At 33.7% G+C, this 23,888-nt stretch overlaps 2 protein-coding genes across 5 annotated transcripts; one reads left to right on the top strand and one right to left on the bottom strand.

Annotated features, from left to right (window-relative positions):
• Window positions 1-1,761: 1,761 nt before the first annotated feature.
• LOC114393938 (probable glycosyltransferase At5g03795) lies at window positions 1,762-13,646 on the bottom strand. 2 transcript variants are annotated; one of them, XM_028355450.1, is made up of 5 exons: window positions 13,423-13,646; window positions 12,565-13,059; window positions 12,340-12,470; window positions 3,790-4,138; window positions 1,762-2,849 (listed from the first exon to the last, which is right to left on the bottom strand). In XM_028355450.1, exons 2-5 carry the CDS (start codon window positions 12,997-12,999, stop codon window positions 2,160-2,162), a joined length of 1,605 nt encoding a protein of 534 aa, XP_028211251.1. In that variant the 5' UTR covers window positions 13,000-13,059; window positions 13,423-13,646; the 3' UTR covers window positions 1,762-2,159. The 2 variants fall into 2 exon arrangements, with proteins under 2 accessions (XP_028211251.1, XP_028211252.1); XM_028355451.1 differs by having other exon boundaries at window positions 12,565-13,051.
• Window positions 13,647-15,329: 1,683 nt separating this feature from the next.
• Window positions 15,330-22,280, top strand: LOC114391839. Of its 3 annotated transcripts, XM_028352827.1 has the most exons (12): window positions 15,330-15,509; window positions 16,642-17,023; window positions 17,558-17,656; window positions 18,493-18,552; window positions 18,659-18,698; window positions 19,443-19,621; window positions 19,772-19,810; window positions 19,938-20,024; window positions 20,496-20,556; window positions 20,745-20,869; window positions 21,693-21,784; window positions 21,947-22,280. In XM_028352827.1, exons 3-12 carry the CDS (start codon window positions 17,609-17,611, stop codon window positions 22,059-22,061), a joined length of 846 nt encoding a protein of 281 aa, XP_028208628.1. In that variant the 5' UTR covers window positions 15,330-15,509; window positions 16,642-17,023; window positions 17,558-17,608; the 3' UTR covers window positions 22,062-22,280. The 3 variants fall into 3 exon arrangements, with proteins under 3 accessions (XP_028208628.1, XP_028208627.1, XP_028208626.1); XM_028352826.1 differs by lacking the exon at window positions 16,642-17,023 and having other exon boundaries at window positions 15,331-15,509; window positions 17,562-17,656; XM_028352825.1 differs by lacking the exon at window positions 16,642-17,023 and having other exon boundaries at window positions 15,331-15,509.
• The last annotated feature ends 1,608 nt before the right edge of the window (window positions 22,281-23,888 follow it).

Genomic DNA, 23,888 nt, shown 5'->3' with positions numbered 1-23,888 from the left:
ATTGTTAACTTTTATAAAGTAAAAAGACTTCATATATTGACAAAATGTTTATTATGATGACAAAAAAACCTAATTATACAACTATCTCATTTAAACTAAAATGTTTCTCTTAAAATTTATTTTAAGTCTCACTCATCATTTAATATCATTAGAGCTAATCGGTATTTTACATCTATAATATTATTTAATTACAAATTATTATTTATAATAAATTTCTAATTATCATAAAAATTATATTTATCATAATTTTTAATTAATTGATGGTGTAAATATTTTTATACTACTAAAAGTACATAAAAATAAACTCAAATAATATATATGTTCTGCAAAATTGATTTGGGAGTAATTGATAATTTCAGACGAGTTTGTTTGGAGTGCCAAATTAAGAAGTATACCTAAAATAGTTAACAGATAACAGTACAGATACTTATGAAACCACATTGGGCTGAAAGTGAGGATTTTATTTTGGAAAGTAGATGCAACATTTTCTTGTCACATATGTATACACGTGCATCCTTCACCATTCATGCCTCTCTCCCTCAAACGTCTCTGTAGAGAATTTCAGTGTAAAAACTAGCAGGACCGCCTATGGTTAGTTTCAACTTTCAATCACACACCATTGACAAATATTAATTTGTTAATTTTATTAGAAATATTAGTATTATTTGAACCCATAATTTCTCTTTTTTCTTTTTTTCTTTTGGCTTTTTTACAACCATTCGGTCAATTTTATGTCTCCATCACACATTCCATGTTGACTCTGTTTAAATTATATCCATTTTCACTCATGTTTAAAAAACAAAATGGAAAATTTTCACTGTTCTGAAAGTTTATTATTATTTATGTAGCATTATTTTACTTATTACCTGAATAAATAAATGGTTCTCTTTGCTATCTTAGCGCGTTAAATCTATAGAACTACTTTCTATGGCAAGTTGGCAGCAGAAGTTGAAGTAGAGACAGTTTAATCAACCATCAATTTTTAAAAAGAAACTTACTCTGACATTCAAAAAAGAGAAAAAGGATTTTACATATTAGTGTAAAAAGTTTTACACAGTAATTCAATCACAACTTATTATATAAGATAAATTTGTTAACTTTTAAAATAATTATCTTAAAATAATTCAAATAATAATTTATGATTAGATTAAGATGTAAAACTATTTTACATCGTCGGTACATATAAATTAATCTCTTAAAAAACAAGAACGAACTTTGTAAATGAATTTTACATTATCATTTAATTAAAATCTATCATATAATAAATTTGTTAATTTTTACAATAATATCTTAATATTTGTATCAATAATAATTTTTAATTGATTGATAATAGTTAATAAATATGAAGAATTTTTCATTAAATTTAAATTCAGTTCTTAATTTTTTTTAATTTTAATCCTCATAAATTTTAAGTTTTAAAAATAAATTCTATCACTTACTCAAAGTAACATACATCTAAACATATTATGTCACATGTTATATTTAAATACATGTCATGTCATTATCAAGTGAAAATAACCTATTAAAAAAAAGTTTTTGTAAAAAATAAATAGCTATGTTTTCAGAAAGTAGAAATATATTTAAGTCAATAATAACAGGACAATTCATAAATTCTCCAAAACAACTACAGTATTTGATTCAAAAGGAGAGAGGGAAGGGGAGGGGAGAGGAAGAAAAGATAAGTTCCTTTGTTTGGTTTGATTAAAGAGATGAGAAAAAAGAAGAGCAAACAGAATGTTATTTGATTTGCAAGAGAAGGAGGAAAATATAAATAATAAACCATTATATATAAACGAGATAAGAGATAAAATACAACGTGAAGATAACTCCAATCCAAAAATATATTTTCCTTTCCCTGCTCTCCAATTTTTGAGCTAAACAACATAAAATTAAAAAATCTCCTCCTCTCTACAGTTCTACCTGGGTCATAATCAACCATCTATCCTTATACGAGGACTTTCCACGCATCAAGTATCCAACCCAATTAATAAATTAAATTAAATCAATCAATTTTCTTATGCGTGAAGCCCGTCCTTAAGCAACAAAATGCTGCTTAAGTCCCTGCATTGTCCCCATCAACAATACTTTTGACTCTTTCTATGACCTCTCCAAACAAGATTCCTGCTGTCAAATTAAACAACCCAATACCAAAATGATTTCTATATTTGCGAAGGTTGAGTCTGGTTCAGCTTGTTGAACCATATTGAATGCAAAATCATGTGAAACAGATCATATCTTATTGGTCTTGGGTTCCAAAGGAAATGCTTCTGTACCATCTTCACATTATTTTGCATTGTAAGATATTTTCTTAGAGGGATGGACAGTAAAATTTCCTTCAACCTGGGAATATCCTTCTCGGCCACCACCACGGAAAAAGCACTCCAATCCAGAACTTCACTAAAAGGAAGAACAAAATTATCTGCGATGATAACGGGAACACACTCGTAATATATGGCTTCAACGATCCTGGGGCTATTAACTTCAAAGCCCATTGGACACACACAATATTTACTTGACTTCATGTGCTGGATATAAGTCATCCTCTGGGAAACTCTCAGAGGTAAACGCTTGTAGATTTTCATGTCTTCATCTTTTCCACCACCCCAATACGTAAGAAGAGTAGGACGCACTCTACCATGCATGCTTCCAGCAAAGAAAGCAAGGATTGGACGTAGTGATACTCTATTCCCACCAAGATATCTAAGAGGTCTTCTTGGTGCCCTTATGGTAGTTTCTGGTAGGGAAACATCTCTTCCTGCAACAAAGACTCCTTCGGACAAATCAGCATTACATAGAGCTTTAATGGTGTTTCTTTTTAGTTCCTCATGTCCAGTCACAGTGTAAGGACCCTGCAAATATGAGTTTTGAATAGAAGGCATTAAAAAGGACAGTGACTTCAATGCAGTAAACTCAAATGCAATTGATCAGGTTCCAACAGCACAGATAACACTGAATACACTATATTGCAAAAGGGAGATCTATGATATTCAATCTCCACGAACAATTGACCACAGTCAATATGATCTCAACCACACATTAGTTGCAGGCTATGCATGCTGCTTTATCAGTACATAATTTGTTTGAAGTCACCAATAACATTTGTGGCTGTTTGCATGCATATAATAGGGGGATGATTAACCAACAAGGTTCAACACAGTTGGTAAATAGTTGGGTTTCTTCAGCATGTTGCCAGGAGTTTCATTCCTAACTATGTGTAAGGAGAAGACTTTGTTGGAAGAGACAAAACCTAATTCGATGATCTTAATGCCTCGAAAGAAATTAATCTCCAACTATTAGTTGGAAGATATCCTTGGTGAAAACCAAAAAAATAAGGGATGTGATTAAGGCATTAGGTAGGAATTTCTCCTTCTGTTGTTTTCTTTTCATTAAAAGAACAGAAAGGGAGGAAATGTAGATTAAATTATAATAGATAGGTGGAAACAATTAGAAAAAACATGTTCGTGAGCCACGTAAACACATACACAAACATAAGTATCATGTATTTGTGCACCCATACTAACCAAATCTTCCATACCATAGTTAAATATTTATCTATTTATCACGATCATCACTATGATCATCATCATCTAGTATCTTTTTTGGATCAAACATGCTTAGTTATTTTTGCTAAGGAATTTCATTTTTATTTTTCCATCTAATCAAAGTAAGCCATGCAGACATGAAATATAAGAATTAAAAATCCTAATACTCTTAAACAACTATCAATCTTAGCTAAATCAAATTATCAGAATCAATCAATTCAACTGAAAACAGATACAAACCCCATACCCAATCATGGCAAGCAACAAGGAAATGGTCTGACCCTTGCGTGCGATTCCAGAACGGATACTTTGCAGCAATCTTGTTCACATAGTCCCTAAGAAAGATTGATAGTGGTTTTAAATCATGTGACCCAGGAACATAGAGTGTCAATCCCATTTGGCGTGCACTGTATGGAAGGTAAAATAAGTGAGCCTTCTCAGGATCCTTGGTGACAAATTGCTTATTTTCCTCCATTAACTTCATAAACCATCCTTCAGAAGCATAAATTCCCTTAAGGGGTGGTTTGTGAAAAATGGGCCTTGATCCATCACGATATATATATACTTTAAGTATCATTTCCATCAATTCATAGCTCCTGAAATTGAGACACAATATTGTTTCAAGAAGGTTTTTAACACAGTAGATGATGCTTTTCACATACCAAAGGAGCAGTAGAATCCAAAGACATAATCAGCACACATAAACAATTATTGAGCTGTGTCATACTCATAACAGCAAGTTTTGGTAATCACGGATAGAAGAGTTGTGAAGACCATAGAATTGAATCTTATTTTACTGAGTACAAGGATTATTTTCCTGTAAATGAGGAACTAATACTCTATTTGCACATGCATGATGCCATCAGAAACTTAATGAAACACACAAATTACAGCCAAGAAATAAGTTGCACAACTATCTCCCCAAGTCTTCAATCTTCACTTAAAGCTAGAAAACTTGGTGGAAATATGAAGTAACTGGATCCAACAATTTAAAGGTGCTTTAAAAGAGAAAATTTTTAGACAAGGTCGAAAGTCAAAACTATTTACTAGATAAGAAGAGGTTGACCACAGTCATCAATGTGACTACCTGAAATCACCTCTCAAACTTCTCATTTCGAAGGATTTATATTTATTAATTGTAATTGTGATAATATTTAGGCTAAGTGATTCTTTGACAAGGTAGTTGACCAAGTAGTCTAACTCTAAAGTTAATGCCTTGTTACCAGTCTTCAGAATCTGTGATGAATTTATGCCTTCAATACTTTCAGAAAACTTTTACCTAAAAGAGAGTGGCATATTAATACTACTTGTTAGAGATGTAATATAAAACCATTTTCGAATTTTGACCTAGTAGCTTAAGCTTTTGGAATAATTTGTTCATGAGATGGTGTTAGAGCCTCTCTAACAGCGTGTTTGGTTTACCATTTTCCAACACCAAACAATTGTTTGCTGCATCCAAATGTAGGTTTGGTTTCATCATGGAAAATTACCATTGGCTCAAATAGAGGGGGGGTAATGGCATAAATAGAGGACTGAAGGAAATAGATTCATTCTGTTATTTGTCATTTGTAAATTGAGAGCTTTTGTGAAAGGAGAAATCCTTGGAGGAGGAGTATTCTTCTATTTTCTATTCAATCAGTAAAATCTTTCCTAGGTTTATAACACTCACCCTCAAAGCGATTCTTGCATTGAGCTGAAGCAAGAATTCTTGATTTCTTGTTTCAAATGTGACCATTGGCGTAATAAGGTTTATAACACTCACCCTCAAAGCGATTGTTGTATAGTCTAAGATGACTATTTGAGGCTCAAAAGGGTTTGGTTTGATTGTGAGTATTACTGTATAACATAAGCTCTTCTTCTATGATCCCTCCGAGCCAAGCTTCAGGTGTGGTACAGTTACTCCATCTATTACTTCTGGAGTTGATTTTCTCTTTTTCTTTTATTTCATAATTTACTGTTCTGAAGAGTTAGCAGTATATTTTCCCCTGAAGTTTTGGAAATTTTTAACTATTTGGTGGTTTTTTGGCTTTTAAATATTAGTTACTAGTTGGTTAATAGTTAGTGACTAGTTGGTTACCCTATTACTTTATATAAGGCAAGCAAATGGTTTAATGGAAACACTTTCGTTCTATCTATCAATAACAAATTTACTTTTTTTCTCAAATTTTTCTTCCACCTTTCTTCTATACCGTGTTTCTCAACAAGGTATTAAAGCGGCGGCATCCACCATAAAATTTTCTTAAACTCTGAAACCTCTATTTTTTTCATTTTTCTTTAGTTTACTCTTTATTTTTTCATTTTCCCTAGCAAATTCAAAATTCAGCCATATTCCATCTTTTCTGCCTATGGTTTCTTTCTATCTTGAATGTTGTTCAGTTTCAGATATCTTGGAGTTCTGTTCATGTTGGTGGGCTGACCATGGCATTTTCCATTGCCACCAATCTGGTTTAACGGATACAGATCTGGCACCAGATTAGTATGAACCTATTAGTTGAATCTGGTTCTGTTGGTTTGTTTGGAAGCTCACTACTGAAACTTCATCTGATTCTGGTTCACCTGCCATCAATGTCTCTTTACAGTTTGTCATCTTTCTCTCCTTTGGTGGTTTGGATCTTCGATTCATTTGCAGAAACATCTTGCTTTATATTTATGATTTTGCACACCTTGCTGGTTCTTGTTCTTGTGTTTTGCACATCTGCAGATGTCTTTGAAGCAACAAAAAAAAAACATTACTGATCAAAGGCCGCACGATCAGCAATATAGAAGGGACACAATGTGATTTCAATGTTCTTTGGTTTGTTTGTTTTTTATGATTATGTTCTTTGGTTTGTTTGATATTTATGTTTGTTGTCACTAGTTAAGTTAAAATTGTGCTCACAAGGAGTTTGGTTTTAGTCTTCTTTGGAGACAGTTTCAGTTGTTGAAAAGGATTAGTTTGCAGCTTAAGATGGCTTTGATGGAAAATTTTGTCCATGGTTATTAAGATTCATAGTTTTTGCTACTGTCTTGAGTGGTTAAGCCTCATATTTAGCTTAACTTCTTAATGGTTAAGCATTGGTAGCTTCTATCTTACATGGAGGTTAATCATTGGTCATTGTTTTTACGTTTCTGCCAAGTAGTTAAGCCTTAAGCCTTAGAATGTAGCTTAAGCTTGGTAGTTAAGCTTTATACCTCATTGGCATCTATAGAGTCTGATTTGAAGCAGCTTTTGACCGATGTTGACATTGGCAAATTGAATCATTTCAAATGATTAATATTCAAATGATGCATTTCTTTTCAAAAAAATTACAATTTACTTTTACATTAGACAATCCTGCCTAGGATAGCTTTGCTATTCTTAGCCGGTCCCAAGCCCGGATAAAAGGAGAGGGTTGTGTTAGGCTTTCGACAGCCAACGTAAAACTTTGTCGAATCTCTACGACATGGATCAATTACGTAATAATGTGAATGCTAGGTCGTTGTCCGGAAGCAACGTGCTGTATGGCTCGAGTACAGTGTCAAAAGAGCAAAGGCCGCTGCATCGCCGCCCGGATGTAGTGAAAAATAAGCAAGGGTTCCCACATTTTCGTGAACGGGTGTGGGTAAAGAAGCTAGTTCATGACAAAAGGATTCGCTTTGGTACATGGAATATAGGCACACTTACTGGAAAATCTATGGAAATAGTGGATGTTATGGTGAGGAGGAAGATCAATTTTATGTGCCTACAAGAAACTAAGTGGACAGGTGAAAAAGCGAAAGAATTAGACAACTCGGGATTTAAGCTGTGGTATACGGGAAAAATCAAATCAAGAAATGGGGTAGGGATTATTGTGGACAAGGAGTGGAAGAAGGATGTCGTGGATGTAAGAATAGTAGGAGATAGTATCATAGCCTTAAAATTGGTAGTGGGACAGAACACTTTTAATGTCATTAGTGGGTACGCACCTCAGGTTGGGTTAGCAGAACACTTTAAGGTAAAATTTTGGGAGGATCTAGAAGGGGTACTTCAGGATATACCCCAAGGAGAGAAAGTTTTCCTAGGAGGGGATCTCAATGGACATGTAGGTAGCGTGGCTAGAGGTTTTGAGGGGGTGCATGGGGGTTTTGGCCTAGGGGAGATGAATGGGGAGGGTAAATCCATCTTGGAGTTTTCGGAGGCTTTGGATCTTTCTATAGCCAATACATGGTTTAAGAAAAGAGAGGAACATCTTATCACTTACAAAAGTAGAGGGACATGTTCTCAGATAGATTTCTTCCTTATCAGGAAGTCTGATAGGAAGTATTGCTTGAACTGTAAAGTTATCCCGGGAGAGAGCTTGACTACCCAACATAGAGTTTTGGTTATGGATGTAAGAATTAGAGATAGGGCAAAGAGAAGAAGTCCTATGGTAGCACCAAGGATCAAATGGTGGCACTTGAAGGGTGAGAAACAAGGAATCTTCCAACAAAAGATATGGGAGGGATGGTGTGGACAATCACAAGGAAGTGCAAATGATATGTGGAACAAGATGTCCCAAGAGATTATTAAAGTGGCTAAAGAGACGTTGGGTGAATCTAGAGGTTTTGGACCTAGGGGTAAAGAATCGTGGTGGTGGAATGAAAGTGTTCAGAGCAAAGTTAGAGTAAAAAATGAGTGTTTCAAGGAGTGGTCTAGGTGTAGAAATTCTGAAACTTGGGATAAATATAAGATAGCTAGAAATGAAACCAAAAAGGCGGTGAGTGAGGCAAGAGCCCAAGCTTTTGACGGACTATACCAAGCTCTAGGCACCAGGGACGGAGAAAGATCTATATATAGGCTTGCTAAGGATAGAGAGAGGAAGACCAGAGATTTGGATCAAGTAAAGTGTGTTAAGGATGAAGAAGGCAAAGTCTTAGTGCATGAAAAAGATATCAAGGAAAGGTGGAAGGCGTATTTCCACAACTTATTTAATGATGGATATGGATATGACTCTAGCAGTCTAGACACAAGAGAAGAGGACCGGAACTATAAGTACTATCGTCGGATTCAGAAACAGGAAGTAAAGGAAACGTTGAAAAGAATGAGTAACGGAAAGGCGGTGGGGCCAGACAACATACCTATTGAAGTGTGGAAAACTCTTGGAGATAGAGGTCTTGAGTGGCTCACCAAAATCTTTAATGAAATTATGAGGTCAAAACGCATGCCGACGGAATGGAGGAGAAGCACGTTAGTGCCAATCTATAAGAACAAGGGGGATATACAAAATTGTGTAAATTATAGGGGAATCAAGCTCATGAGTCATACCATGAAATTATGGGAAAGAGTGATCGAACGGAGATTAAGAAAGGAGACTCAAGTTACTGAGAATCAATTTGGTTTCATGCCGGGAAGGTCGACCATGGAAGCGATTTATTTATTACGGCGGGTGATGGAGCAATATCGCATGGACCAACAAGACTTGCACTTGATTTTTATTGACTTAGAGAAAGCGTATGATAGAGTGCCTAGAGAGATTTTGTGGAAAGCTCTAGAGAAGAAAGGGGTTAGGGTTGCATATATTCGAGCTATCCAAGATATGTATGATAGGGTATCGACTAGTGTTAGGACACAGGGTGGAGAGTCAGACGATTTTCCCATCACAATTGGTTTGCATCAAGGGTCAACCCTTAGCCCCTACCTTTTTACCTTAATTCTGGATGTCCTCACGGAACAAATCCAAGAGATAGCGCCGAGATGCATGCTTTTTGCAGATGACATAGTCCTCCTTGGAGAGTCGAGGGAGGAGTTGAATGAGAGGTTGGAAACTTGGAGACGAGCTCTAGAAACACATGGCTTTCGCCTAAGCAGAAGCAAATCGGAGTATATGGAATGTAAGTTCAACAAAAGAAGGAGGGTTTCTAACTCAGAGGTGAAAATAGGAGACCATATTATCCCTCAAGTTACACGGTTTAAATATCTTGGGTCTGTAATACAAGATGATGGAGAAATTGAAGGGGATGTGAATCATCGCATTCAAGCAGGATGGATGAAATGGAGAAAAGCATCGGGGGTGTTATGTGATGCAAAGGTACCGATCAAGCTAAAGGGAAAGTTTTATCGGACTGCGGTAAGACCGGCGATTTTGTACGGAACAGAATGTTGGGCGGTCAAGAGCCAACATGAGAATAAAGTAGGTGTAGCGGAGATGAGGATGTTGCGGTGGATGTGTGGTAAGACTCGACAGGATAAAATTAGAAACGAAGCTATTAGAGAGAGGGTTGGAGTAGCGCCTATTGTAGAGAAGATGGTGGAAAATAGACTTAGGTGGTTTGGGCATGTAGAGAGAAGACCGGTAGACTCTGTAGTGAGGAGAGTAGACCAGATGGAGAGAAGGCAAACAATTCGAGGCAGAGGAAGACCCAAAAAGACTATAAGAGAGGTTATCAAAAAGGATCTCGAACTTAATGATTTGGATAGAAGTATGGTACTTGATAGAACATTATGGCGGAAGTTGATCCATGTAGCCGACCCCACCTAGTGAGATAAGGCGTTGTTGTTGTTGTTGTTGTTACTTTTACATTAGACAATTGCATTGGAATTCCTCTTGTTTGGATGTATTGTATTGTTCATCCAAAGCTTGAAGAGCCATTCACACTTCTAGCATACAAGGGATTGTCAAGAGATATAATTATATAGGAATTAGTTACTAGTTGGTCAGTAGATAGTTATTAGTTGATTACCTTCTTACCTTATATATAAGGAATTCAAATGGTTTGGTGCAAACACGTTTGCTCAATCTATCAATAACATCTTCAGTTTTTCACTTTTCTCTCAAATTTCTCTTCAACCTTTGTATCCCAAGTTTCTCAGAAGTTCTTGTCATATCCTAGCCACATGTTCTTTTGGTTATGGTGGGTACCAATTTTTTTTTGAATTACTTTGAGTAGCAAATCATTGTTGATGGCAGTAAATCTTAATGATGACTGGTCATCCTACCTAATCAAATTCTTGAGAGCAACTTATTGTTCAAGTTATAAACTGTAATGGATGGCTTTGTAATTATAAATCATCCTCATTTTTTAGAAGAAAATTAAAAGAATGGTTTGCTTAGTAATTATTCATAAATTTTGTTGATGCCTAGTTTATGGTTGGCAAGGTTGAAAAGAAAAATGATAAATTGTGATTTATAACCACACAAAACATAGTTGTTTTAATTGTTTTGGAAATATTGGCCTAGTTTAATAGTTTTTAATAGTCTAATTATTTTTAATATGTTTAAAGTGTAAATATAAATTATAATATTCCTTTTGTAATAGAGCAATGGATAACAATAAGAGAAAAGACCTTTAATAGATATTAAAGCTCATAAGCCAAAGATTACATGGGATTTGAAGACAATTGAACATTTTATCCAAGCATGCCTGGATTAAGTCTATAAAGGAGAACACAATGGAACTGCCCTCTCAAAGAAAGGGTGGAAAGCTATTATATCCCAATTTCATGGGAAATGTGAAAAGGAATATGACAACAGTCAGCTAAAAAAATCAAGTGTGATAACCTTAAGAAAAAATGAGAAATATAGTACATGTTTGCCAAAGAGACGTAATTGTGATGAGATGGTGCAAAGAATATTATAGATGAACTAGATGAATAGTGAGGAAAAAAGGCAATTGATAATTTTTTAATGTGAAGTTGTAAGCTTTATTTTACTTTGGTGCAATATATTGTGTTGATAAGTTGTATTTGCATGCAAAATATTCTCACATGGAAAATTCAAGCAATAACTGTATCTTTATAACATTATAACTTCTAATTGATGGAAAACATATGATGTGTACAGCTCCTCTTCTATTTTCTGACCACAGCCATTAGTACAATATACTCTACTTCAGATACCATTATGTCATTGACGGTATATCAAGTATCATATCCATATGTTTGTTTTTATCTCTTCACCATAGCTTTGATAGACCTAAATTTTATAGGCTAAAAGGGATTTGCTAGAAATTTCATGAATAAATGGTCATGAAAGTTAAAGACGTGGTTGCTAATACATGGCCTGGTTGAATTCCCCACATTTTCACAGCCCTCCAATAATTAAAGGAAAAATAGGTAACATCCACTCAAATACATCAATAAAACCCTAATCTTTTCAGTAAAACCCTTCATTTTTATTTTGTCTCAATCAGTACTTGAAATCTCATGAACAGGTACTAAAATGAAACTAAAAGATGGATGTCATTGTACGTATTGCATCAGCCAGAAGAACTTCAGTCTTTTTTTTCCTTGCAACTATTTCACAAGGTTTAGCCTTCTTCCTCTTCTTGTTGCTTATTTGACTATTGTTGTTAAAACTCCATAAATTTTACGACATAGTTTTCTCTTCTATGTATAGCATCTATGCTTCAACAAAAACGGTCATCAATCCACCGAGTAAAATTAAGGAGTTTTAAAGGGAATAAGAAAGACTTAGCCTCCCTCCTCAATGTAGAAGAGAAAACTATCTTGTAAGAATTGAATTATATTCTCAACAAAGTTTAACAACAATAACAACAGCAACAGCAACATCTAGTCTCAAAATGATAGAAGCTTAGGCAGAACAAGGTATTCTGGTTTGTCTTAGACAAGTCTCCTCCAAAGTAAGTTTATCTCTTAAGTAAACAAGTAAATATGTATCTGCCCTAAATTATTAATGCATTTAAGAGTAAATTAACGGTGGATACACCCTTACTTGCTCACCTTAGATGACCTTTTCCTTTTTTATTCAATCCTTTTAACATATTTCAGGTAAATCAAAACACAACACCAGCAATTCATATCTCATGACACAATTCAGTAACAAGAAGGTGAATAAGTATGCACAGTAAAAAAACTTAGTACCTTTTGAAAACCGAAATGTTCCTAAAAATAGGAGCATAAATATCAGGATCCTCATTAACTGAAGGTGCACGATCAATCTCTTTCTTTGCTTGCACAAGGGCCTTGTTAGGTGGCAACAACTGTATGTGTCTCTAAGATATACACATATATCCAGCAAATTATTGGAGACCCCTCTCCTCATCAAACTTAAAAAAAAAGTAAGTTCAAAGTCTCATCGACTTCTACCTGTTTAGGAACATGTCTTGGAGGAGATAAAGATGTTGCGACTTTCGTTGTACCAGCAAGATTTTTGTCCTTTTTTCTCGCAGATACGGAATTCTTCCTTTGGATTGGGGCTTCTAGTTCTGCATTCTCTAGCTGAACTGAGAATGATTGGATCAACTTGTTAGACGCATTAGGTGAAATAACAGAGTCAGTAAGAGTGAGGTGAACCTTTTGAAGCCTCCCCCCTTGTAGGGAGCTATTAGATTGATGAGGAGAATGTAACGGTCTGTTTGGCAGAGCTAAATAAGCATGAACAAGCGTCTGAAACACGAAAGCAGATACAGTCAAAATAGCCACCAGAACGAAGAATCTTCGCCAATCGATTTTGTGCCCAAAGCAACGCCATGACAACTCCCTCATCAGAACAAAAGCAGTTCGTCGGAAGGCCCTCTTCATCTCATTTCTCACTGCATCCGCGAATCGCACCACCAATTCCAATTTCTAATCCCTATTTCACTTGAAGAAATAAGCAAGATAAATTCTTAATAATTACTATTATGAACCTAGAATTAAGAACTAATTCTCTTTATCATCAAATGTTAATTGTTAATTTGTTAGTTTTTATTAACAAAGGGGATCGAACCCGCGTGACCGCGACCTTTTCCCCTTCATTTCTTCCTTAACCACCAAACCAACCTCATATCTCCTAAGAATTAAGTACTAATACTTACTAACAGAGAGAACCTTTCATTTTTAAGCCACGCAGTGCGAAGTAGGAATCAGATGAATATCGACGAGAATAATGCATGGAATTAAGTGATATTATGCATAATTACAAAATTGAATATACTTACGCGAATGTATTTAATTAATGTTTACCTAATTCGGAAGATGGATCGGAATCTGGTAAACTCCGACGCTGATCGATCTTGGAGGAGATTGAAGGGAACGTCACAAACGGGGAAGAGAACAGTCTTCGCTTACAAGCTATTACGATTTTCGACGATGACGCTGATTACCAAATCAAGGCAAGAACAACGGGTTCTTGTTCAATTCGCAGTCAACTTTTTTTATTACGAACAACACATTACGTAAGTACTTTTCTTTGTAATGAAAGTTAAATTCTCTTACTAAAAAAAAGCTGAGACCCATGTTATCATTTTCAGTGGGGGTAAACATAAATTTTGGGTTGAAAAAATGTTTTTCTTTCTCATAAATGTACGTTCTTTTATTTTTGTAAATTTTTTAGTATATTTTTTTGTCTAAAAGATACTTTAACATGATCTTTTTTGTCAAATTGAAACTAATGTAAAGATAAATATAATTAAAAAAAGGTTAAATTATGATTTTAAAAAATTTCATAAAACATAATTATCCTCTAATATAATTTTATAAAAATATACTGCAAAACAATCTAGTCACACGATGTAAGCATATTTTACAAATACTCTTTTTAAAAGTAAAAGTAAATTCAAGTTGATTATCATATTAAAGTGAAAACAATAAAAATAATAAACACATGAATTTCATACTAATTTATCTCTATTATTGAGAGAGACGTTTTTTGTTATGATCTACTAACTTTCACAAAAGGTACAAGTATTATTTCTCATTATTTTGTCTCTTGCAACATAACTTAAATTTAACTTTTATAACACAAGTATTATTTCTCTATCAAACCATTTTTTACTCTTAAACAAATCAATAGATTTGTTGGAATTTGTTTGCACACAAATTAACCTAAGTGTCTGAAAGACGAATATAAAAGTTTAACACTTAAATTTTCTCTTTTAAGAATTAAAAGGTATTTTGAGTGTTTTACAACTTATGAATTTATAGAGAAAAAGTTTAGAAAAGAGAGAATAACAAATTTCAAATATTAGTGTGTTGGTTTGTAATTTTAACTCTTCAAAATTTTTCATATTTATAGTCAATCTATAGCAAGTGTTTGTTGTTTGTAAACCATTTTATTTTGCTGGATAATGACTTTTGTTTGAAGAAATATTTGTTGAAACATTTAAGGTTTGAAAGTATAATAAATACGTCTTTTCATAAATGTGTGGGACAACTTTAAATATATTTTTTTCTACTCTCCTCTTGGGTCTCAACTAGATCTTCTTGGTGAATTTACGTGCTTGGAATGTTAATCAATGCCTCAATCAAACTAGTTCTCATTTTCTAAGACACACTTTAACAAGAATGAGCTAGTCCCTTGCTTTTTCCCTATATAAGCACACAACGAGGGAATTTTTAAGTATGCCTATTTATCTATTATCCTCTTAGGTTTGGACTAGATCTTATTTGGTGTGGTCAAATTGCATGATTAGAATGTTAGTAAGAACATAAAAGTTTAGAAATTTGTGCTATTTTACTCCATGTAAGACTTTTAATAGTCTTCATCCTCATTTATTTAATTAAATATAACATGTAAAAAAAACATAAGAGAAAAACATTGTAAAAATGTATATTTTTTGAATTAGGGAAAACATAATTAAAAAATGGATTCTTTCGGATGCATGATAATTAAATCCAAATTTGTTGATATTTTTGACGATAATATATTTAATTATCCCGGAATTCATTTGAAACTACGCTTTCTCTCATTATATGAATGTGTGTTTTTACACTATTTTTAACACATATTAGAAACAAGCCAATAGGAATTGACCATACCCCTCTATCCAATAGAAACAAGCCACATCAGAATGAAAGACACGTGTACCCCACAAATTGCAACAACACAGTCACAACTCACAAGCATATGTTTGAAAAGTTTTTTCTTCTTTTTCTTAGTTAAAAAAACAAGAGAAAATAGAAGCATAACATAACATAACGAAAACTAAATCCCAAATAACCCAATGAATCATCATCCTCTGAATTCAACTCGCTCGCACATGGGAATCGATTGATCAACATCGCCCAGATCTACAACTGCCTTCGACTGGACATCAACTATTATTCATTCGGTAAGTGGCTACGCAATCGAATTTGCAATTTTGGGATTTATCTCTCTGCAATATTCAATTGCATATATTAATTTCTTGATTTTTTTAGTTGCCCGTGACCCTCCCTCCGTTAACAACGAATTTAAATGGGGTTTTACGATTTTTGTCTCAGGGATTTAATTGAGAGTAGGTTTTTCGTTTGAAGGTGCTGCAGCTACTACTGTGGCACAACATTAAGCTTTTAGTTGAATCAGATGCATCTTTTGTTTTCAGCGTATGATTTTTGTTTGTTATCAGGGTTTGATTATTTTCACCACAAAGGATAAGTGTGGGATCTTGTGCTGTATGTTAATGGGTGCTTCTTAATTCGTTGGGGTTTGTTTGTTGGTTCTGAATGTGAATTATCAGAAAAAGAGAGTGAGATGAAAAATGCACAAGTGGGTGGATCAGTGGACTAGATCATCATATATTAAAAGTTACGAATGTAGGGTAAGTGTTTTTGGGATCTAGGGTTTTCACTCGAATACGGAACTGTTTATGGGTTAGTTGATAGTTCACATTCTCTAGCAGGCTGGCTTGTTTATGTTATCACGAGTTTTGACTGGTGCAGTCTGCAATAATAGCCTGATGTGGTTGCAGTGACCAGTGACCACCATTATCGCGGCCACATCTCGACACATGATGTTGTCTGCAAAAATCTTGCATGGAGTTTTGAATTTCAATGAATCTTGGTTATGTTTCCTTTTGTCCTTCTTAAATTCCTAGGTCATCAGCGCAATGCTTTGCAATTGAAGCTATAATTTACTTTATATTTCTGATTCCATTGGGTAGCTTAATCTTTCAAAATGTCAATAGTTCAAAATTAGTTTGTGAAGATTTCACCTTTGGAGTCGTTAGGAGAGAGAAAAAAAAAGGAGCCTTTTTTGGTTTTGTTTAGTGTTGAAAAATAAGAATCTGTAAGATGTTTGTTTGGTGTGCAAAAGCTCCTGATGCACAGGGAATGATCAGAAGGAGGATAAGTTTTGCCTATTTATTGCTCTAAATATTGTTAATAGAAAGATGATGACTGCCATTATCAAGGTTGTCAAAACTCTAGAATCCAAGCAGCTTCCATTTAGCCAAAACACTTCCAGAATTGTTTTTTTGACTGCAGGAATCGAAGACAGTGTCAGGAGGTTTACAATAACTCACACACGCTGCTCAACCAATTGAGCTAGACCCTCTTGACACTTCCAGAATTGTTTCTGTGCAGGCTCGGTCAGGCTTGCTAAAGCTATTGAGTTTAGGGGTGATTTCACACCATTTGTTTTGTCCAAAACGACACCTTGTAGCTGTTTTAAGGCACACAAATCAGAAACTTAGGTTTGCGATTTTCTCTAGAAGCCACCGACGTCTTCAATCAAGAGCATCCATAACCAGACATGAAGTTGAAGATGACAACCCTGTCGCAAATTGAATTAGAACTTTAGAAGGCAAAGTGCAACGCAATGGGTTGAAGTTCATCTCTCTCACGATTTCACCCATTTTTGTAAAAAGTTTGTCAAGACCATCCATTCCGAATTTCATGGTCCTGTTCACAATTTAAAATCGTCTCTTATCCCCAGTTCACTATTTCACCATGGGGTCCATCTTTCCCTTTCACCCATTTTGACTCATTGACCCATTATAATTGTATTTTGATGGTGTTAGAACTATATTATTTTGTTCTCTATTATAATATATTTTTCTAATGTTAATTGTTATTGCTTTAGAAGTACTATGTTCATGCATATATGTTATTTATAGTTTTTTTAATAGGTAAACTTTACCCAAGTCTGTGAGTCAGATTTACATAAACTTGAGTTTGATAACCTTGGTCATTATGATTAAATCTGTCTACTCATATATAAAATAATGGCGAGATGAATGTCGTGTTAATAATATTTAATTTTTGAGTGATGAGTTGAACCCTTGTATTAATTGTCAGTTGTAAACTTGTAACATTCAGACATGAGAATTTATTACATGATAGAAATCAAATAAATTGTTCAACAAAAACTCTATTAATTTCTTCATGTATATGGTTTCAGATAGGCTGTCTTTACCTCCAGTAACTTCAAAGTAATCTCTGTGCCCCAGCCATGGCTGCACCGTTTTTCTCAACGCCCTTTCAGCCTTATGTTTATCAGGTACTTGCACTAATTCTCACCCATAACAGAAGTTTTTTTTCCCTTTTTAAAACTTGTCTTGGCTCCAATCAATTGCTTTCTGTTAATCTTGATTCTAGAACAGCTTAGACTTCTTAGTTGTGTTTGAATACTGAATTAATATGTTAGATGCAATATCATGCATCGATGGCTTCTCTCAGCTAGGATTGTAATTTGTGAAATTGAAGTACTCCAGAAGATCAATTTGTGTTTTTTTTTTATAAATATTGCTAAGTTTTTGCAATTGAGGTTACTGTTTTGTTGATTAGACAGGATGGCTTCATTGTATGATTGACAAAATTTAGTTGAGTTCAGGATCATGATAATTTGCTCCTTTGGTCCATGCCTTCATGGAACTTACATATCTCCTCTGGAATGTGCAAAGTGATATTATCTAAAAAAAACCTTTTTTTTTAAATGTTTGGTGTAGTTTTAAGGAATGTTAAAATTGATAAATTGGTATGCTTTTATTATCATGCATACTTTCTTAGTAATAGCTGTGAATCTTAGTGGTTGGGAGGGGGGGTTGGATAGCTGGATAAGAGAGGTAAGGAGAAGTTAACCTCACAAAAAGCCTGCATGACAGATGCTAGAAAATGGAAAAAGCTGACTAGATATCCTAATACACAAATTTGAGAAAAAGGAAAGTTTCTCAGTATGTCTATTCATATATTTTCTTGTAAGCATTATTTATCAAGGGAATTTCAGTGCCCCTCAATTTATTATGGAGTAGGATTGCTATCATAAAGGAAATGCCTAACATTATACCAATTTTCCTTATAATCTCTTGGTGATTTTTTTCATGTTATGCTGTTTAGAGTCCGCAAGATGCAATTATACCTTTTCAGATTTTAGGGGGTGAAGCTCAAGTGGTTCAGGTATGTGAGACCATCTTAAGCTTAAAATGCCAATTTTTTTGTAACTTTTCTTTTATATTGTCTCTATAACTGTAATATCATTCTTCATTCGGTTCTTGTGACACAGATAATGTTGAAGCCACAAGAAAAAATCATTGCAAAGCCTGGTAAGTTGTTGGGTACTTTTTTATTCATGCATCTTGAATTTTTTTTCCCTTGATGCTCTTTCTTCACAAAGTTTCAAATGAAAATTTTGTGCTGTCATGCTTGAATATGAAACTGATCCAAAAATGATTTATAGAATATAGATATAGATAATAATGAACATACATTGCCTCGTGACTTGGAGGTCATGGGTTCAAATCCTGGAAACAACCTCTTTGGTTGTGGGGATAAGGCTGCCTATATTTATCCCCACTCCACCCCATTTGTGAGAGAGGCTCATTAAATAAGGAGTGAGACCCAATATTTTTTGTTATCTCCAATAAATTCCAGTCGATAGAAGAGAGTGTGTTGTTAGCATTTCTCTAAAATAATTTGAGAAGTACCTGATATAAAGAGAATGAATAATGAATCCCTAGTTCTTAAATTGATTTATGACCTGTTGGTTGCCGATAAGCATGTTTGTGACTGTTTTATCTCTCCCTAATTCTTAAATGGGGAAGAATCATCAAGTATGAGTCACCTGGAACTGGAAGTAAATTTTAGTTGGAGTGGAGCTGTGCAGATAATTTATTTTGTTGTTTTCCTAGTAGGTTGCCAATAAGCATTGTGATATCTTTTAATGTATATTGATACCAATAAATTCACCCACATTTGTGTCTCTATGAACATAACTTGTATAAGTTGGAATTTGTTGATCACACACACCTATCAATGTTTTATGGAATCTCTATGCTACTTAATTGTAGGTTCCATGTGCTTTATGTCTGGATCCATTGAAATGGAAAATGCCTACCTTCCAGAAAATGAAGTAGGCATATGGCAGTGGTTATTTGGCAAAACTATAACTAGCATTGTACTTTGCAATTCTGGACCAAGCGATGGATTTGTTGGAATTGCTGCACCTTATTTTGCAAGAATTCTTCCAGTTTGTACTTCCATGCCTCTCCAACTTAGTTAAATAATCCATTGTTACTCTTGTTTTAAGTCTCGATATTAATAATCTGAAACACATATTTGTATTCATCTGACTGAATTCCTCTTCATATTTGGTTATGTGTCTGTTACACAAATACAGATTGATTTGGCAATGTTCAATGGGGAGATTTTGTGTCAGGTATAACTAATTTGTTTGATTTGATTTTAAATATTAAAATTTTATTTCTATAGGTTTACTGTTTTCTTCAATTTTCTTTTAAATCTGAAGAAAATACAAAATAACCTCGATTTGAATTTTTCTGTAGCCAGATGCTTTTCTTTGCTCTGTCAATGATGTGAAGGTTAGCAACATAGTTGATCAAAGGGGACGAAATGCTGTTGCTAGTGCTGAGGTGAGATAATTGGGATTTTTCCCATTATTGGTATTGTCTTTGTTACTAACTTGGTATCGCTTGCCTGGCAGGCAAACTTAGTTTGCTTTTTTTCTTTTGATACATTGCATAAAATGGACATTGTTTTTGCATTCCAAGATGTTGCAATCTGTGTAGGCAGCAATGTCTACATTGAATTCTTTTTGTACCAAGACATAAAAGCTGTTCTTAGGATACATTACATGTCTACTGATGGATCTTGGTGTGATCGATGGACAATTTCTTGCTAAAAGACAATATTTTTTATTTTTAGGCTGCGTTTGCATTCACTTGACTAGTTTATTATATACATGATATATGGAAGAAAAAAACAATTAATAAATCAATTTAAAAACATTTTTTGTTTTCGATGTTTTCTCAAACCAAATTGGCAGATCTCCTTGTCATGCATATCTCCAATATCATTTCTCTAAGACCATGTTCTTTTTGTAGGGATTCTTGAGGCAAAAGCTATCTGGCCAAGGGCTTGCATTCATATTAGCGGGTGGATCTGGTATTCTTTTCTTCTAGATTGATACATGCTAATGAAGTGTTTTTTCCCGTTGCAACTCTTACCTCCTTCTGAATACATTTTATATCAGCTTGATTAAGATCTTGCTTTGGAGTATTTTCTATTCTTTTCCACCATTCTCCTTTGTAATTTCTCACTAGGGTGCTCCATTGGATTCTGTTTATTGTTAGTTGTACAGAAAAATCTTGAGATCGGTGAAGTTCTAGCTGTTGATGTTTCGTCCATTGTTGCTGTGACAAGTACAGTCAATGTCCAAATAAAATATAATGGTCCCGCAAGAAGGACAATGTTTGGGGTAAGTAGCTTCTGTATCTCAAGCCTTTTTATGTTCCCAATCAAAGCCTTTCTTGGTTGTGATGGCTCATGAACTATGCATGTTTGGCATCTCCCTATTCCCCTGATAATGTTAGGATTTGATTCCAATTTTCAAGTCTTTTACGCTCATTGCTAAAGACTTTACCTGCTGACAACTTCAGTAGTAAACTTAGTAATCATTTGAGTATTTTTTTTATCGACAAATGTTAATTATTAGTTTTTGTTAATGGGAGGGATTCAAACCCACGACCTCTTCCTCTCTTTCTCCCTCCAACCCTCCCTAATCATTTGAGTATGTTAGCGGGCAAAAATTGAGAGTTTACTGTTTACGTTGCTAAACCAACCTGGAATTCAAATCTTCTAGAGTGGGGTGTAGTTACACCCCCTCACTTTAGAGAAAATCAAGGGAGTAACTTTTTCATAACCATAATTTGTTATCTATATAGGAAACACAATGGGTCCAACCATTCCTTGGACCCCGAGCATTCTAGGAGCTTTCTAGCACTATGCTACCCTTTTTTCTGCCCTTCCTTGGCCACACAATGAATCCAACCCGTCCATAAAAATTCTAATCCACATGGATCAACAAGATCCTCGGTAGTTGGCAATTATATGCTATAATGACAATGATGATACAGGCTACAGCCACCTTTTATCATCCCACCGTATTAGCATTTTCCTAATGGGGACCACCATGCCACCCTTGATGGTCATGCATAGCTTACTCCTAACATGCATCTTCCAACACCCATAATAATTTTCTCTAGAATGTGGTGTGTATGATTGTTATCTCGAATTTGCAGGGTGACAATGCTGTGACAGCTCTTCTAACAGGACCAGGCATTGTGTTCATACAAAGTTTACCTTTTCATCGACTCTCTCAACGAATTGCTAGGTAACAAAGCGAAAGTCACAATATCAGTTGAATAACTGTCATGGACTTTCTCTTCCTCCTACTTAAGCTTGCATGCTTGCAACCTTTCATTTTATTTTTTTTCCCTTGTGAATATTTAAGCGATTTTTGCAATATATAGTAATTAATTTTTTTGTTTTTCAGGGCGGTGACATCACCCAACATGAGGGAAAATCCAAAGTTTTTCATACAGATTGCAGTTTTCTTTTTTCTGGCGTATGTTGTCATTGTATCTTCATTAATATTAACAGATGTATGAAATTCAGTTTGGTTTTTCTTTTGTAGTTTTTTACTATTCTCTTATCTTAATATTATAATACAGGAATGTGGGAGAGGGGGTTGGGGGCAGATTTCTTGTTGGCAGATCCTTTGTGCCAATTAAAAATTCATCCTAGTAATGTCATTATGTCTATCACTAAAATAGGATTTATTTTATTCTTTTAGTAGACTAGTCAATTTGAAAACTTTGTCGTTATGATGTTGTGGATTATTTTCAGCCTTTTAATTTTATTATTTGGAAGAATTAAAAAAATCAGGTGGGTGTATAAAATTGAAATATATTGCATAACACGATAAGAAAATAACTACATTCTTTTAAGAGTTTAATATCAATGTAATGTCAAATTTTATACTGTAAATTAATTAATGATCACTATAATATTTTAAGGTAGTGATCATAAATGTTTTCAAAGATACTATACTTAACATTTTGTAATTGAACGACCTTTTGAACTTTGAATGTTCTAATTCCTTTTTTAAGACAATTATTTTATTTTCTTAAGATTTGAAATAAGGCAATTAAATTAGTTTCTAAAAATATTTTTTTCTTCGATAAATCGTTTCTAAAAAGATAAAAAAAGGTTATGGACTGCAATATAAATTTTTTTATATAATTATTCAATCATAATTTATCAAATCTGTTTTATACCATCAATGTATATATTTTAAAAATAAATTCTTCTAAAAATGTATTATTCATATAAATTGTTTCTTTATACAAAGAAAATATTTCACATGCATGGTCATGGAGAATGGTAACAAATGACTAAGAGATCCTAGTTAAAGAATTAGAAATTTAGAATTATTCTTTTATAAAAAAGTATTGTTAAAGTGTTGCAACTCGTCAATTGGTTCTTTATATTTTAAAAAGAATAATTTATTTATTTTTTGTAAATTTATAACTAATGATGATAATAATTTTAATATAATGATAGTTAAAAAATTTCAAAAAATTATGGACCTAAACGTTTTCCTATTCATGTAATTAACAAAATGATAATTTTTAATTGTTACAATAATATTTAAAAATTAAAACTCTCCTTGCAAAGAATGTTAAAATTTGTGTGCTCCATTTTTTTTCGTATGGTTCTATGAATCTTAGAATTGATTAAGGAGTTCTGTAAAAAAAAATGATTAAAGGTTTTTGTAGATTGTTAACATTCCAATTAAAAGGTCTTAAATTTTGCAACAAATAAAAAATTAAATTGAGCGGGTTATGTTGTTACACTTTGGATGTAGCAAATAGTTTTCTTCAACCCGATCAATTTGTTCCCTTTTGTTCATAATTAAAATGAAGCAACTTTTAAATATGTTGCTTGCATGGGAGGAGCAACCTGAATCTCAATCAATTGCTAAAAAAGTAGACACAAATCATAGATCAAAACAAATTGTATGCACAAAATTTACAACGTCAAAATACTCAATTCTTATACAAGCTTCAAATCAACAAAATTATTTGATTTTTGACTATATTTATTAAAAAACATAAGATAACAAAATCCATTAATCAACTTTAAGATTCATGGTTAGTATGAGAGAAATCAAGTGAATTTATCGATTGAATTGAAATGGTTATTTAAAAAATTATTGGATTATTCTTATAAATTGTTTAGTCTTGTTTGCTTTCACTCAATTAATCTATTTTTTTAATTTAAATTTAATAAATGGAAATTTGAAATTTTATTTTATTTTCGTTAGGCCTATAATACTTTTTAGAATACTTTTAATTTTAATAATTTATAAATATTATTGTGGCGGTTAAAAACCCTCACTCAATTTAATGTTTTTTCTAACCTTTTATATGCTT

Source organism: Glycine soja, chromosome 17 (genome assembly GCF_004193775.1).
Source record: "Glycine soja cultivar W05 chromosome 17, ASM419377v2, whole genome shotgun sequence".
Taxonomy (NCBI): Eukaryota; Viridiplantae; Streptophyta; class Magnoliopsida; order Fabales; family Fabaceae; genus Glycine; species Glycine soja.
Note: the sequence above shows the minus strand (reverse complement) of the source record. Positions and strands in the feature narration are given on the sequence as shown.